We start from the raw sequence: 17,681 nt of genomic DNA on the forward strand, positions 1-17,681 counted from the left end.
AACCATGCACGCAACCTAGGATTCATCCTCGACTCCTCCCTCTCCATGTCTAAACAGGTCAACGCCGTCTCCTCCTCCTGCTACAACACCCTCCGCATGCTCCGCAGAATCTACAAGTGGATTCCGACCGAAACAAGAAGAACAGTGACACAGGCCTTCGTCAGCAGCAGACTGGACTATGGCAACGCACTCTACGCAGGAATCCCAGCCAAACACCTACGGCAACTACAATGCATCCAAAACGTCTCCGCCCGACTGATCGTTAACGTCCCCCGCCGCAGCCACATCACCCCCCACCTGAGAGACCTACACTGGCTCCCCATTGACAAGAGGATCACCTCCAACCTCCTCACCCATGCACATAAAGCACTCCACAACACCGGACCAGCCTACCTGAACAGCAGCTTCTACACCCCCACCCGCCAGCTCCGCTCCGCCAGCCTCACTCTCGCCGCTGTTCCCCGCATCCAACGAACAACCTCCAGTGGCAGATCCTTCTCCTACCTCGCCGCCAAGACCTGGAACACCCTCCCTACCCACCTACGGCAGACCCGAGACCTACTCGCCTTCAGAAGACTCCTCAAGACCTGGCTCTTCGAGCAGTAGCAGCACACCCTCCCCTCAGCGCCTTGAGACCCTCACGGGTAAGTAGCGCGCTTTACAAGTACTCTGATTGATTGATAGATTGATTGATTGTGCTGCAATAAATAATAATAAATCTGGGCTTAAATGTACGCATTCTATGAATAAGTGGGAGCTGTAATTCTATAGTGAGTGTACTGAGGACCACATGAGAGATTTTAGCAGCAGGTAAAGGCGTATGTCTAGTTTCTAGAATCGAAACATTGACATCTTCATGTAGCATGAGAATCATGAGTACCCTCTTCATGTTGGTGCAATCAATATTATGGTCCCTGATGAACTCTTGTTTTTGGAATCACTGATGTGTTAATAGTGCATTCATCTCTACCTGGTTGTGACATTTGTGATTTTTATCAGAGGCCAACAAGTCTATGGCCCACCTTTACTGAAGTCTGCATGGGCGCTCATGTGACGCAATACAATTCCGTGGTGCACTTGTAGGCCATTATAAAGGTAAGTAAATAGAAACTGTTGCTTTCCACACGTTGTTTCAAACAAGCGTCTGTATAAAACTTTTGCAGTTTTAGGCCCTATGGCTTTTGTACCCCTTTCTTGCCCTCACTGCTCTACCACATCATGGCACTACCATATTTGTGGACTCATAGCATCTTGTAAGGCAGTCAGAGGAAGTGTGCCTCACAAACTATCCAGCCTATGCCCTCCCTCCAATAGGGCTATGGGACCCTGCAGAGTTTTCAAAAAGTGGAATTTAGGTGAACAACATTCCCTTCATTTTGGACTCTCCTCGGATGTGTGCATCCCAGCTTTATTGATGAGCACTCTTACCTTGGATGCTGACCATGGTCTCATATTCACTATTTGGAATAATATCATTCAAAACAACAGCCTCAATCTTCTCTTCCTGGACACCATCTGAAGACAAAAGTAGGAGCAAAGAGTTACATGATGCTGACTCCATTTGTTGAGCGGTTTACTGGGACAAAAAATAGGCCCTGACATGAGAATAAAAGTGGCCCCCAACAATGAAATAGACAGGGCCAGCTCCTCCGCAATAGCGGAGGAGCGTCGCCCCACTGGCTCAGAGCCAGCAGCAAAAAAATAAAACAATATTTCTGTACTGTTTTATTTGTAAGCCGCTGGCTCTGTCAGCGTGTGCAGGGTGGGGCTGAGGTATTGTAGGGGGAGGAGAAGGGCTAGTACACTCCCTAGGTGCTCATGTGTGTTTGCCTGGCCGTCTAAGGCTGACCAAAACTCACATGCACACTTAGGTTTCTCTAATCAAGCTGTATTGAACAGTCGGGATAAAGAAACCCCACAGACTCCCTGACCTGAGCAGAGCATCTTTCTAGCTGCCCCAGGCCAATCCCTGTGATGCCCCTCAGCACGGGGATTGGACAGGGACTCTGTGACTTGTCTGCAGTGTCGCCTGGGACAAGGACGTCCCAGCACCATGGCGCGGCACAGGCTGGGCCGGCAGCAGGTACTTTTTAATGTTTTTTTATTATTATTCTGGTCCCCCCTCCCTCGTTCTCCCTCCCACGCTCCCCGCGCCCCTTCTCCACTTTTGTATGTGGTGGCCGGCACTGGAAATAGATGACTAAAAAGTGGCTCTTATTTGCTAATCAGGACCGTTTTGGACATGCTGTATAAGTGTTTTATGAAGTACAGAAGACTGCATGGATTTGATCTTTCTGCGGGCAATGTCTATTTTAAAAATCAATAGTAAAACCCAGCTCAGCAAATCATAAATCAGCCCTATAAACAAATAAGAAGCGACCTACACATAGACTTGTCAGGACAGCCAATGGGGCACTTCCTGATTTCCATACAGGCCAGACTGACCCTGCTCTGCTGGTTTCTTGTGTGATGATGGATTTTATGCAGTCAATAGATTAAACAGAATATATCTTAAATACATATCAAATATTTCAGTAGACCAAGTTTTATGTTGCAGTCCTCAATTAACCCACATATTATTTTTCAATATACAATTGATGAATTTCATTTTTCTAAAAGTGGTACCATTTTCCTTCATTTTGACTTCTGATCTGTGAACGTGTTACCTGATCGACCTTAGGGCAGACATAGCCTAGAACATGTCTTCAAAAAAGGCACATCTTTCCAAACAACCACAGCCATATTGATTTGTCATAGATCAGTGATTGTCTCTGCACACTGCATTCTCATTTAGTGTCCTCCTGTAAGGAGATCAGGTCTCCCTGAGACAATCTTAAGGATCAATGAGCTTTCAGGAGATGAGTGCACATTTCGGGAGGACACAGCCCAATGAGTAACTTTAAGATCAGTTTGTTCTGCCCACACACCCACAGGCCCAGTACTGAATCTGTAAATGAATGAGTGCCGGTGCCCAATGCTCTACTCAGAAGCACTTGGCCGGTGCAATTGAATGCTGACGCCCCCAATACAAAGTCTACATAGTCCTGAATTCACCTCAGGCCTCTTTAATCCACTAACAGCTCTCCTTTGCCCTTCCTCTCACTCTTGCGAGTCACTGGGTTCTCACTTTCCGATAGTTCTTTGTCTTTCTCTTACTCCTTATTTCCAGTTATGGTGTTTTCTCCTCTCTTTTCACAAGGTCAATATCTGATGAGCAAAAATAAGTGCCATTCTCCCAAAATGAGTCCTGCTGGACTCCACTGGCAACCATTGCCTCAAATTAAGCACTGCACAGGCCTACCTGTGAATTCCCTTATTTCACTGGTCACTGCAGATCTCCTGCACACACATTCCTTTTGTTACATGTCCTGCTGCTAGAGGCGAGTCCTTCCAATGACCGATCTGTGATTGAAATCTGTAAGGAAATGCCTCTTTTTGTATGGTTACCCCCTAGTTTCTCGACTGATGCTGCTGTTTACTTCGACTTTGGGTGTGTGTTGAGGCCTACTAACCAGACCTCAGTGCCAGTGCCCTGACACTAAAGTGTATGTCAAATTGACTGTACCCAATTCAAAATGGCTACGTCACCTGTATGTCCCTAGTAAGTTGTACCCTGATACCCAGGACATGTACGTTAGAGGAGCAGCCAGGGCTTTCAGCTTGCAGCACTGATTGTGCCACACTGGAGGTCCCCCAAGTAAAACGAGTCCGCCAGTCCACACTGCCGAGTCGTAGAGCAGTTCTGCACTGCTAGCCTGGCTTTGCCATTGTAAGCAATGGTAAAGCAAATACCTCCCCATAAAATGTGTGAAAGTCATCTGTCTGGTAGGCTTACCGAGCCCTAGAGGCAGGGTGAAACGAATGACACAGGCGGGGACTTGTTACATTAAGCCCAACTTGTATCTCAAGTCGAAATTAGTGTAACTTGATGCAGTGAGCCCAGTCAAGCAAAGAGAACTCCAAGAGCCAGCTGACTGCCCTCCTGTTCGCAGCACAGAGACACAACTGCTGAAGCAAATTAGTAGCGCAAATCTTCAAGCCGCAACCACCACTGCTGTTCAGCACCGAGGACAAATATCCAATGCGAAGGGTTGCATCCAAGTTTACTGAGCCCGGGAGTGCTGTCGGACCATTGATGGGATCCGCTGAAGATGAATTATCGACCCAGGAAGGATTGGCCTATGACCGCAACAATCTGCGACTGGCAGTCCAGTGAAAATTGGACTTTGGACAGGCTGTAGAGGACTTTGTGGGCCGCTGACCCTGCAACTATGACCCCCTCACCATCTTCGTGGACTAAGAACTCCCTGTAGGAAGACCCCCGTCTATAGCATTATATTCACAGCATCCTTAGAGCAGCCTCAGCATCCTTCACCCCTTGCATCAGGACCACTCCATGGGATTCTGTGGCAGCGCAGAAAAAGTGTCTGAAACTGCTGAAGGAATGCTTCTACTGTGAAGGTAATTGTTCCGAAAAGCCTTGCTGGTCCCCCTGACAAGCTCTCTGCTGGAGTTGTTCTCCCCAAGTACTTGTAACCGACCACATTGAACTAAGTTTTCCTTGAAAAAGTTTTTGTGTCCAATTCAATGACTTTGCCAAGGCTTGTTTGAGGTTGAGGGAAATTGGTTTTATTTATTATTACTTGTAAAATATATATCTCTGGAATCCTCCAGTGGAATTTTTTCATTCTAGTGTCTTCATTCTTATAAAAATACAGTATATTTTTTATAAATTGAAGTTGGATTTCTTGAGTGCGTGCTAATTCCTTCTTCAATTATGTTGATGGTGTTTAAATGCTTAACACTTGATCCTCTGCTCAGTGCTACAGCTACCCATTTTGAGCTGAAGGTTTTACAGATGAACGCTACAGGTCCTAAAGGGATTGGTTAGTGTACTTCCACAGTGAGGTTGCACAACCACACCATATAATGCACCACATTTTGTCACAAAATCACTAGGAGAGGGAAGAAGACACAGCAAATCAGTGTCCTCCTTGCCCATTTCAATACACATACCATGGGGTTTGCTATGCAACAAAAAAAAAAAGAATAAAAAGAGCTTGGAAGCTGTTTTCTTGCAGTATGTCCACTTTTAAACATCATTCCATTAATACCTATATGAGACTCATATATCCTGGTGAGAGTAGTTAAATCTAAATTCCCCTTAAGCACCTCTATATAAAGAGAGGACAATCTTGGTGTGAGAAATCATTTAATCTGTACCTACTGAATACTCAATCACTTATCCGAGGATCCCCCTGTCCTGGTGTGAGGAAGAACACATGCCATCCTTATTCACTCAGCAGTCAATTTCTTCATTTCTGGTGCTTTTTCAGCCCACTGTGACTCTCGCAGCATTTTTCGAGTGAGAATAGGAACCATTGCACAACTCCTTGATACATCATGCTCACCTTTCCCCTTATTTGCTGGATCCAAGGTCACCACTTTGACTGTTTTGGTTATTTTCATTCCTTCTGGCTATAAGAAAGAAGAGACGTTACATAATGAAAGCACCACATAGGCATGTGTCTCTGCAAGGAAGTACTCTGACTAGGCCTGGGTGGAAAACTACGGTACGCTCGCAGTGTGTGCCTAGTTTGTGCAACTACGCGCTAGGCGATTTGCACGTAGCACAGTGCAAAAACGTGTAGCGTAGCGGGCAGTTTTTTGCTCGCTCGTGGTCCTCAACGTCAAGTTGGAGACCGCGAGCAAGCAAAATCAACATCCCAACAAGACTTTTTCCTTGTTCGCAATCGGCAACATCAAGTTGTCGATCGCGAGCATGGAAAATAAACTTCCGGGCAAGATTCTCAACGCAGGGAGGTCAGGTTTCTCATTGCGGATGGTCAAGTACGCTCGCGACTGCTCGCGATGAGATACTACCAGAAAGCGTGAGAAAGTTGCTGCTCGAGTACAAATCTATCCGAGCTGCAGAAATCGACCGCTTGCACTGTGCATGATGCTGTATGCAATGATTGCACAGTGCGGACAAGCATCCGACACTTCACAATCATTGCGAACAGCATCTCCCTACCACACTACGCAGTTTGCATAGCTACGTGTTGCGTGCATAGTGCGAAGTGCAATTCGCGTAGCTACGCGTAGCGCTACTACGCGAACTATGCCTAGGGTTAAATCTGACTACCTGTAGAGAAATGAACAATACAAACTGGTAACAGAGTCCACCTTTCTCCTGCAGAGTGCCCACTGCACTTCACTAACCCTGCAGAGTAATCTCTACAACCGATTGCTCTCAAGAGGGTGGAAAAAGAGATTGACCTTTAAGAAAAGGAAGAACTGTAATATTCTAATGAGACAATGACTTATGAAAGCAAAAATGACAGAATGGAGCCTACTGTTGCATTATCTGAGTGAGTAATAGGATAGCATATGTCCTAGTTTTATGTTCATAGATGAACCAAACAGTGAATGATAACGATTTAACAGTATTTTGACCTTGCATTCAACTGTTGAGAAATGAATTCAAAGCTCTGGAGTTTGGAGGATTTTGGTATAGTAAAAATGTAAATGCTTCAGCCTTGTGGTTTGTAATTGTCACCAGAGTCCCTCAAAGGCAATAAAGGCCCAAATTCTCTCTCTTGCCCTCTCTCTCTCTCTCTCTCTCTCTCTCTCTCTCTCTCTCTCTCTCTCTCTCTCTCTCTATATATATATATATATATATATATATATATATATCACACACAGAAAGGTTACCCTTTTGAAGAAGCCACTCGCAAGAAGGTTATGTGACGTTTATTTCATGGAAGCTGCAGCAAGGTTAGAACAGGAAATCTTGTCCAAAAGTTCACTAGCCTGACGCGTTTCGTGCCTGCTCGCACTTATTCATAGGCAAAAGTTCAAACCTGCACAAAGCATTCCGGTAATTATATTCACTCCCAGTCACCTGCCCCAGTGGGCGTCGGCTCGCACTGAGCCTCTTGGTAGCTGTAGTCCTCATACTCCAGTGAGTTGCTTGGCAGAGCGAAAATTCCAAAGTTCACAACCCCAGTGGGTAGAAAGAATTCAGTTTGCACCTCGCTGCACATTATACCTTCCAAAAACCACTTCTTGTCCTACATGTTGTTCGTCGTTTGACATCAAACAGGACCGCTTTGATGCGGTGGGGCTTCTCTCAACGACCGGGACAGCCGTATTTAATATCACACACAGAAAGGTTACCCTTTTGAAGAAGCCACTCGCAAGAAGGTTATGTGACGTTTATTTCATGGAAGCTGCAGCAAGGTTAGAACAGGAAATCTTGTCCAAAAGTTCACTAGCCTGACGCGTTTCGTGCCTGCTCGCACTTATTCATAGGCAAAAGTTCAAACACTGCACAAAGCATTCCGGTAATTATATTCACTCCCAGTCACCTGCCCCAGTGGGCGTCGGCTCGCACTGAGCCTCTTGGTAGCTGTAGTCCTCATACTCCAGTGAGTTGCTTGGCAGAGCGAAAATTCCAAAGTTCACAACCCCAGTGGGTAGAAAGAATTCAGTTTGCACCTCGCTGCACATTATACCTTCCAAAAACCACTTCTTGTCCTACATGTTGTTCGTCGTTTGACATCAAACAGGACCGCTTTGATGCGGTGGGGCTTCTCTCAACGACCGGGACAGCCGTATTTAATATCACACACAGAAAGGTTACCCTTTTGAAGAAGCCACTCGCAAGAAGGTTATGTGACGTTTATTTCATGGAAGCTGCAGCAAGGTTAGAACAGGAAATCTTGTCCAAAAGTTCACTAGCCTGACGCGTTTCGTGCCTGCTCGCACTTATTCATAGGCAAAAGTTCAAACACTGCACAAAGCATTCCGGTAATTATATTCACTCCCAGTCACCTGCCCCAGTGGGCGTCGGCTCCCACTGAGCCTCTTGGTAGCTGTAGTCCTCATACTCCAGTGAGTTGCTTGGCAGAGCGAAAATTCCAAAGTTCACAACCCCAGTGGGTAGAAAGAATTCAGTTTGCACCTCGCTGCACATTATACCTTCCAAAAACCACTTCTTGTCCTACATGTTGTTCGTCGTTTGACATCAAACAGGACCGCTTTGATGCGGTGGGGCTTCTCTCAACGACCGGGACAGCCGTATTTAATATCACACACAGAAAGGTTACCCTTTTGAAGAAGCCACTCGCAAGAAGGTTATGTGACGTTTATTTCATGGAAGCTGCAGCAAGGTTAGAACAGGAAATCTTGTCCAAAAGTTCACTAGCCTGACGCGTTTCGTGCCTGCTCGCACTTATTCATAGGCAAAAGTTCAAACACTGCACAAAGCATTCCGGTAATTATATTCACTCCCAGTCACCTGCCCCAGTGGGCGTCGGCTCGCACTGAGCCTCTTGGTAGCTGTAGTCCTCATACTCCAGTGAGTTGCTTGGCAGAGCGAAAATTCCAAAGTTCACAACCCCAGTGGGTAGAAAGAATTCAGTTTGCACCTCGCTGCACATTATACCTTCCAAAAACCACTTCTTGTCCTACATGTTGTTCGTCGTTTGACATCAAACAGGACCGCTTTGATGCGGTGGGGCTTCTCTCAACGACCGGGACAGCCGTATTTAATATCACACACAGAAAGGTTACCCTTTTGAAGAAGCCACTCGCAAGAAGGTTATGTGACGTTTATTTCATGGAAGCTGCAGCAAGGTTAGAACAGGAAATCTTGTCCAAAAGTTCACTAGCCTGACGCGTTTCGTGCCTGCTCGCACTTATTCATAGGCAAAAGTTCAAACACTGCACAAAGCATTCCGGTAATTATATTCACTCCCAGTCACCTGCCCCAGTGGGCGTCGGCTCCCACTGAGCCTCTTGGTAGCTGTAGTCCTCATACTCCAGTGAGTTGCTTGGCAGAGCGAAAATTCCAAAGTTCACAACCCCAGTGGGTAGAAAGAATTCAGTTTGCACCTCGCTGCACATTATACCTTCCAAAAACCACTTCTTGTCCTACATGTTGTTCGTCGTTTGACATCAAACAGGACCGCTTTGATGCGGTGGGGCTTCTCTCAACGACCGGGACAGCCGTATTTAATATCACACACAGAAAGGTTACCCTTTTGAAGAAGCCACTCGCAAGAAGGTTATGTGACGTTTATTTCATGGAAGCTGCAGCAAGGTTAGAACAGGAAATCTTGTCCAAAAGTTCACTAGCCTGACGCGTTTCGTGCCTGCTCGCACTTATTCATAGGCAAAAGTTCAAACACTGCACAAAGCATTCCGGTAATTACATTCACTCCCAGTCACCTGCCCCAGTGGGCGTCGGCTCGCACTGAGCCTCTTGGTAGCTGTAGTCCTCATACTCCAGTGAGTTGCTTGGCAGAGCGAAAATTCCAAAGTTCACAACCCCAGTGGGTAGAAAGAATTCAGTTTGCACCTCGCTGCACATTATACCTTCCAAAAACCACTTCTTGTCCTACATGTTGTTCGTCGTTTGACATCAAACAGGACCGCTTTGATGCGGTGGGGCTTCTCTCAACGACCGGGACAGCCGTATTTAATATCACACACAGAAAGGTTACCCTTTTGAATAAGCCACTCGCAAGAAGGTTATGTGACGTTTATTTCATGGAAGCTGCAGCAAGGTTAGAACAGGAAATCTTGTCCAAAAGTTCACTAGCCTGACGCGTTTCGTGCCTGCTCGCACTTATTCATAGGCAAAAGTTCAAACACTGCACAAAGCATTCCGGTAATTATATTCCCTCCCAGTCACCTGCCCCAGTGGGCGTCGGCTCGCACTGAGCCTCTTGGTAGCTGTAGTCCTCATACTCCAGTGAGTTGCTTGGCAGAGCGAAAATTCCAAAGTTCACAACCCCAGTGGGTAGAAAGAATTCAGTTTGCACCTCGCTGCACATTATACCTTCCAAAAACCACTTCTTGTCCTACATGTTGTTCGTCGTTTGACATCAAACAGGACCGCTTTGATGCGGTGGGGCTTCTCTCAACGACCGGGACAGCCGTATTTAATATCACACACAGAAAGGTTACCCTTTTGAAGAAGCCACTCGCAAGAAGGTTATGTGACGTTTATTTCATGGAAGCTGCAGCAAGGTTAGAACAGGAAATCTTGTCCAAAAGTTCACTAGCCTGACGCGTTTCGTGCCTGCTCGCACTTATTCATAGGCAAAAGTTCAAACACTGCACAAAGCATTCCGGTAATTATATTCACTCCCAGTCACCTGCCCCAGTGGGCGTCGGCTCGCACTGAGCCTCTTGGTAGCTGTAGTCCTCATACTCCAGTGAGTTGCTTGGCAGAGCGAAAATTCCAAAGTTCACAACCCCAGTGGGTAGAAAGAATTCAGTTTGCACCTCGCTGCACATTATACCTTCCAAAAACCACTTCTTGTCCTACATGTTGTTCGTCGTTTGACATCAAACAGGACCGCTTTGATGCGGTGGGGCTTCTCTCAACGACCGGGACAGCCGTATTTAATATCACACACAGAAAGGTTACCCTTTTGAAGAAGCCACTCGCAAGAAGGTTATGTGACGTTTATTTCATGGAAGCTGCAGCAAGGTTAGAACAGGAAATCTTGTCCAAAAGTTCACTAGCCTGACGCGTTTCGTGCCTGCTCGCACTTATTCATAGGCAAAAGTTCAAACACTGCACAAAGCATTCCGGTAATTATATTCACTCCCAGTCACCTGCCCCAGTGGGCGTCGGCTCGCACTGAGCCTCTTGGTAGCTGTAGTCCTCATACTCCAGTGAGTTTCTTGGCAGAGCGAAAATTCCAAAGTTCACAACCCCAGTGGGTAGAAAGAATTCAGTTTGCACCTCGCTGCACATTATACCTTCCAAAAACCACTTCTTGTCCTACATGTTGTTCGTCGTTTGACATCAAACAGGACCGCTTTGATGCGGTGGGGCTTCTCTCAACGACCGGGACAGCCGTATTTAATATCACACACAGAAAGGTTACCCTTTTGAAGAAGCCACTCGCAAGAAGGTTATGTGACGTTTATTTCATGGAAGCTGCAGCAAGGTTAGAACAGGAAATCTTGTCCAAAAGTTCACTAGCCTGACGCATTTCGTGCCTGCTCGCACTTATTCATAGGCAAAAGTTCAAACACTGCACAAAGCATTCCGGTAATTATATTCACTCCCAGTCACCTGCCCCAGTGGGCGTCGGCTCGCACTGAGCCTCTTAGTAGCTGTAGTCCTCATACTCCAGTGAGTTGCTTGGCAGAGCGAAAATTCCAAAGTTCACAACCCCAGTGGGTAGAAAGAATTCAGTTTGCACCTCGCTGCACATTATACCTTCCAAAAACCACTTCTTGTCCTACATGTTGTTCGTCGTTTGACATCAAACAGGACCGCTTTGATGCGGTGGGGCTTCTCTCAACGACCGGGACAGCCGTATTTAATATCACACACAGAAAGGTTACCCTTTTGAAGTAGCCACTCGCAAGAAGGTTATGTGACGTTTATTTCATGGAAGCTGCAGCAAGGTTAGAACAGGAAATCTTGTCCAAAAGTTCACTAGCCTGACGCGTTTCGTGCCTGCTCGCACTTATTCATAGGCAAAAGTTCAAACACTGCACAAAGCATTCCGGTAATTATATTCACTCCCAGTCACCTGCCCCAGTGGGCGTCGGCTCGCACTGAGCCTCTTGGTAGCTGTAGTCCTCATACTCCAGTGAGTTGCTTGGCAGAGCAAAAATTCCAAAGTTCACAACCCCAGTGGGTAGAAAGAATTCAGTTTGCACCTCGCTGCACATTATACCTTCCAAAAACCACTTCTTGTCCTACATGTTGTTCGTCGTTTGACATCAAACAGGACCGCTTTGATGCGGTGGGGCTTCTCTCAACGACCGGGACAGCCGTATTTAATATCACACACAGAAAGGTTACCCTTTTGAAGAAGCCACTCGCAAGAAGGTTATGTGACGTTTATTTCATGGAAGCTGCAGCAAGGTTAGAACAGGAAATCTTGTCCAAAAGTTCACTAGCCTGACGCGTTTCGTGCCTGCTCGCACTTTTTCATAGGCAAAAGTTCAAACACTGCACAAAGCATTCCGGTAATTATATTCACTCCCAGTCACCTGCCCCAGTGGGCGTCGGCTCGCACTGAGCCTCTTGGTAGCTGTAGTCCTCATACTCCAGTGAGTTGCTTGGCAGAGCGAAAATTCCAAAGTTCACAACCCCAGTGGGTAGAAAGAATTCAGTTTGCACCTCGCTGCACATTATACCTTCCAAAAACCACTTCTTGTCCTACATGTTGTTCGTCGTTTGACATCAAACAGGACCGCTTTGATGCGGTGGGGCTTCTCTCAACGACCGGGACAGCCGTATTTAATATCACACACAGAAAGGTTACCCTTTTGAAGAAGCCACTCGCAAGAAGGTTATGTGACGTTTATTTCATGGAAGCTGCAGCAAGGTTAGAACAGGAAATCTTGTCCAAAAGTTCACTAGCCTGACGCGTTTCGTGCCTGCTCGCACTTATTCATAGGCAAAAGTTCAAACACTGCACAAAGCATTCCGGTAATTATATTCACTCCCAGTCACCTGCCCCAGTGGGCGTCGGCTCGCACTGAGCCTCTTGGTAGCTGTAGTCCTCATACTCCAGTGAGTTGCTTGGCAGAGCGAAAATTCCAAAGTTCACAACCCCAGTGGGTAGAAAGAATTCAGTTTGCACCTCGCTGCACATTATACCTTCCAAAAACCACTTCTTGTCCTACATGTTGTTCGTCGTTTGTCATCAAACAGGACCGCTTTGATGCGGTGGGGCTTCTCTCAACGACCGGGACAGCCGTATTTAATATCACACACAGAAAGGTTACCCTTTTGAAGAAGCCACTCGCAAGAAGGTTATGTGACGTTTATTTCATGGAAGCTGCAGCAAGGTTAGAACAGGAAATCTTGTCCAAAAGTTCACTAGCCTGACGCGTTTCGTGCCTGCTCGCACTTATTCATAGGCAAAAGTTCAAACACTGCACAAAGCATTCCGGTAATTATATTCACTCCCAGTCACCTGCCCCAGTGGGCGTCGGCTCGCACTGAGCCTCTTGGTAGCTGTAGTCCTCATACTCCAGTGAGTTGCTTGGCAGAGCGAAAATTCCAAAGTTCACAACCCCAGTGGGTAGAAAGAATTCAGTTTGCACCTCGCTGCACATTATACCTTCCAAAAACCACTTCTTGTCCTACACGAAACGCGTCAGGCTAGTGAACTTTTGGACAAGATTTCCTGTTCTAACCTTGCTGCAGCTTCCATGAAATAAACGTCACATAACCTTCTTGCGAGTGGCTTCTTCAAAAGGGTAACCTTTCTGTGTGTGATATTAAATACGGCTGTCCCGGTCGTTGAGAGAAGCCCCACCGCATCAAAGCGGTCCTGTTTGATGTCAAACGACGAACAACATGTAGGACAAGAAGTGGTTTTTGGAAGGTATAATGTGCAGCGAGGTGCAAACTGAATTCTTTCTACCCACTGGGGTTGTGAACTTTGGAATTTTCGCTCTGCCAAGCAACTCACTGGAGTATGAGGACTACAGCTACCAAGAGGCTCAGTGCGAGCCGACGCCCACTGGGGCAGGTGACTGGGAGTGAATATAATTACCGGAATGCTTTGTGCAGTGTTTGAACTTTTGCCTATGAATAAGTGCGAGCAGGCACGAAACGCGTCAGGCTAGTGAACTTTTGGACAAGATTTCCTGTTCTAACCTTGCTGCAGCTTCCATGAAATAAACGTCACATAACCTTCTTGCGAGTGGCTTCTTCAAAAGGGTAACCTTTCTGTGTGTGATATTAAATACGGCTGTCCCGGTCGTTGAGAGAAGCCCCACCGCATCAAAGCGGTCCTGTTTGATGTCAAACGACGAACAACATGTAGGACAAGAAGTGGTTTTTGGAAGGTATAATGTGCAGCGAGGTGCAAACTGAATTCTTTCTACCCACTGGGGTTGTGAACTTTGGAATTTTCGCTCTGCCAAGCAACTCACTGGAGTATGAGGACTACAGCTACCAAGAGGCTCAGTGCGAGCCAACGCCCACTGGGGCAGGTGACTGGGAGTGAATATAATTACCGGAATGCTTTGTGCAGTGTTTGAACTTTTGCCTATGAATAAGTGCGAGCAGGCACGAAACGCGTCAGGCTAGTGAACTTTTGGACAAGATTTCCTGTTCTAACCTTGCTGCAGCTTCCATGAAATAAACGTCACATAACCTTCTTGCGAGTGGCTTCTTCAAAAGGGTAACCTTTCTGTGTGTGATATTAAATACGGCTGTCCCGGTCGTTGAGAGAAACCCCACCGCATCAAAGCGGTCCTGTTTGATGTCAAACGACGAACAACATGTAGGACAAGAAGTGGTTTTTGGAAGGTATAATGTGCAGCGAGGTGCAAACTGAATTCTTTCTACCCACTGGGGTTGTGAACTTTGGAATTTTCGCTCTGCCAAGCAACTCACTGGAGTATGAGGACTACAGCTACCAAGAGGCTCAGTGCGAGCCGACGCCCACTGGGGCAGGTGACTGGGAGTGAATATAATTACCGGAATGCTTTGTGCAGTGTTTGAACTTTTGCCTATGAATAAGTGCGAGCAGGCACGAAACGCGTCAGGCTAGTGAACTTTTGGACAAGATTTCCTGTTCTAACCTTGCTGCAGCTTCCATGAAATAAACGTCACATAACCTTCTTGCGAGTGGCTTCTTCAAAAGGGTAACCTTTCTGTGTGTGATATATATATATATATATATATATATATATATATATATATATATATATATATATAAATGCTCCGGTTGCAAATCAAACTCGAGTGTTTGTAGAAGGTGGCAGACCTTTAATGACCAGTGCAAGCTGACACCTCACTGCGGCTTCAATCAAACAGCCCATTGCGATAGCCTTACGTGTTTCGAAAGTCACTCTTTCTTCATCGGAGGCAGTCTTTACAATGAAATGCGTGTGCCGGCTTCCAAACATTATTATTTTTTTTTTTAAACAGATTTTTATTGAGTTTTGGTCAAACATCTTACAACCATGTATCATAAACGGGTCTTCAGCGCCATAGTCCTTGCTAGGGCACACTCTACATTAGCCCGCATTCTCTATACCTTAACGATTCTCCCTCCCCCTCCCCCTCTACTCCCACCCCCCCTTGTCAGTGTGCCCCCTACAGTCTTTCCCATAAAGTGGCATAAACCATCGTGCAATAGCGCCCAACTCCTTCTAAAACACTCACATTCGCAGCCCTCAGCCGGTTGATGATCCAGAAAATGTGCAAAATATAGCATGGTACCTTAGCGGCCTTTCGTTCCCTATCAACAAGAGTACTTAAATCCTCACATGCGCCAGGGTGCGCGGGCCTAGCTGGCGGCACCTCCCGTGTGTACCCTCACAGTTCCCGCCCTAGTCTCCACTGTCTGACTCGCCGGCGCATCCGTCTCGTCTCCCCCACTATCTTCCATCGTTGATTGAAGGTCCACCACCAGCGCACCCCACGCCCTGGCCACATCTAGCGCTTTGTCATTAGAAGTGCGTCTGGCTAGCTGTAATCTGAGAGTCCCTTCACTATTCGCCCATTGTCGGAAACTCCCCCGCCATCTCAGGAAGCTGGGGCCCCCCCTGGACTTCCAGTGCATTGTGAGCTCTCTCTTGGCCATAATCAACCCCAGTTCAAAGAATTTACTTGTAACTTTTGTGGCTGATGTGTGCGGGAACCAGAGTAAGAGGCAAGATCCCATGTTTGTGACCTCATTTAAGCAAGACATAACATCAGTCCAGTATGTACCGAGCCCTGCGCATGACCAAAACATATGACCAAAGTCACCACCCTCCGCATTACAACGAGGACACACTGAGTGTGCTCCACCAAAGACCTGCTGGATTTTAACCGGCGTCAAATAAGCCCTGTGCAGGGTGAAGTATTGGACTAGCTGAAACCGAACATTGCGCGTGCCCTTCCAGGCCCGTCGCACGAGCTGAGGCCAGGTCGCCTCCGGTATCTGCTGGCCGAGGTCTCCCTCCCAGCGCTCTCGCAACCTATCTAGCGGCGGCGGTCCATCCAATGCCATTCTCCTGTACAAGCAGGTGATAGCCTTGAAGGTGCCAGCGGCCATCGCGACGTATTGACAGCCCAATGACGTGGGGGGTTCTGCCAGACCCAGCTTCCAGTGTTTCTGGATTCCGGATACCAAAGCCGCATGCAGCAAAAAGTCACCCCTCGGCAAATCAAAGGTGTCTCGTAGTTCGTGGAACGGCAGCAAAGTACCATCTCTATACAAGTCCCCTATCATATGGACCCCGCGGTCCTCCCAGGTGGCCAGCGCTGACCAATCCCCGCCATGTGGGAGGGCAGTGCACATGCCCAAAGGGATCTCCGGGGCATATGGGGTGGGAAATCCCGCCCGTTTCTGGCTACGTAGCCAGCATTGGCGAAGGGTACTCTCTTCGAGAGTGAGCTGGTCCAGCTGAAGCCTCTGCTGGAGCACTATGAAGGACAAGACATGGCGCTGAATAATTCTGCCCTGTGGACCGTCTGGGCCCCTAAACTCCCGTGCCACCGCCTGCGTGAGCTATTGCAGCTGTGCCGCCAGATAGTACAATTCAAATTCCGGTACTGCCAGACCTCCTTCCTCCCGCGATCTGAGCAGGGTGCTCAAAGCTACACGTCTCCTGCCGGACAGTAGATACAAAAATATTTCTGGACCAAGCTTGCATAGTTAAACTAACAGAGGAAACTCAACAGTTTTTTGATTTAAACAAAGAAGGAACAACAAAGCAAATAGCTTGGGATGCATATAAAGCATGTATTAGGGGGAAAATTATGAACTTAATGGCCTACAAAAATAGAGCGAAAAGATCTTTTGTAAAAAACATTGAGAAAGAATTAACGGAACTCAATACACAGCTGAATAGGGCCAGTACCAGTAAAGAGAGAGAGGAACTAGAAGTCAAAGTAAAAAGTAAGAAAATGGAAATGAATGACTACTTGGAAACAACAGTCAGAGAAAGATGGGAGGCCAGCAAACTTTCACACTATGAGTACGGGGAAGGGTGCGGAAAGATCCTAGCATGGAAAGCAAGAACTGAGCGAACCAGGAATAGGATAAACAAAATACAAAAAGTGAGCCAGCAAGGTATACTCTCAGAAAACCATGAAATAAGGAAAGAATTTGCAGAATTCTTCACAAATCTATATACGGAAGAATCTTTTTGCTCCAGTGACGAAATACAGAGCCTACTAGGAGAGATTGAAATCCCAAAAACATCCCTAGACCACAAGCTAGATCTCAATGAAGAAATTACTGAGAAAGAGGTCTCTGAGGCAATAAAGACCCTAGAAAGGGGGAAGGCGGCAGGCCCAGATTCTCTACCAAATGAAGTTTTTTTGGCCCTCCAAACAGCTGTTTTGACCCCTCTCATCGAACTTTTTAATGACATCTTTCTTAATAATAAAGATCTCCCCAGATCCTGGAATGAAGCAATAGTTAGTATCTTGCTGAAGCCAGGTAAGGATCCAACTAAATGTGATTCCTATAGGCCCATCTCACTCTTAAACTGTGACTATAAGATCTATGCACAAATTTTGGCAAAAAGATTAGGGGCTGTGGCAGGATCCCTAATCCATCCAAACCAAAAGGGCTTCATCAAGGGCAGGCAAATTACGGCATTATCACATGAATTGATTGCCACTATAGACATCGCGACTCATCATCAAACACCTTTGGCAGTTATAACATTCGATGCTGCCA

General features: G+C 46.7%; 1 protein-coding gene across 1 annotated transcript in view; it reads right to left on the reverse strand.

The window, feature by feature from the left end:
• Positions 1–17,681, reverse strand: part of LOC144764166 (A.superbus venom factor 1-like) — a 1,132,054-nt gene that overhangs the window by 615,810 nt on the left and 498,563 nt on the right. The window contains exons 21-22 of the mRNA XM_078650288.1: positions 5,412–5,478; positions 1,429–1,515 (exon numbers count right to left, since the gene is read on the reverse strand). Coding sequence (XP_078506414.1) covers positions 1,429–1,515; positions 5,412–5,478 — 154 coding nt within the window. The remainder of the gene's footprint in view (positions 1–1,428; positions 1,516–5,411; positions 5,479–17,681) is intronic.

Source organism: Lissotriton helveticus, chromosome 1_1 (genome assembly GCF_964261635.1).
Source record: "Lissotriton helveticus chromosome 1_1, aLisHel1.1, whole genome shotgun sequence".
Classification (NCBI taxonomy): domain Eukaryota; kingdom Metazoa; phylum Chordata; class Amphibia; order Caudata; family Salamandridae; genus Lissotriton; species Lissotriton helveticus.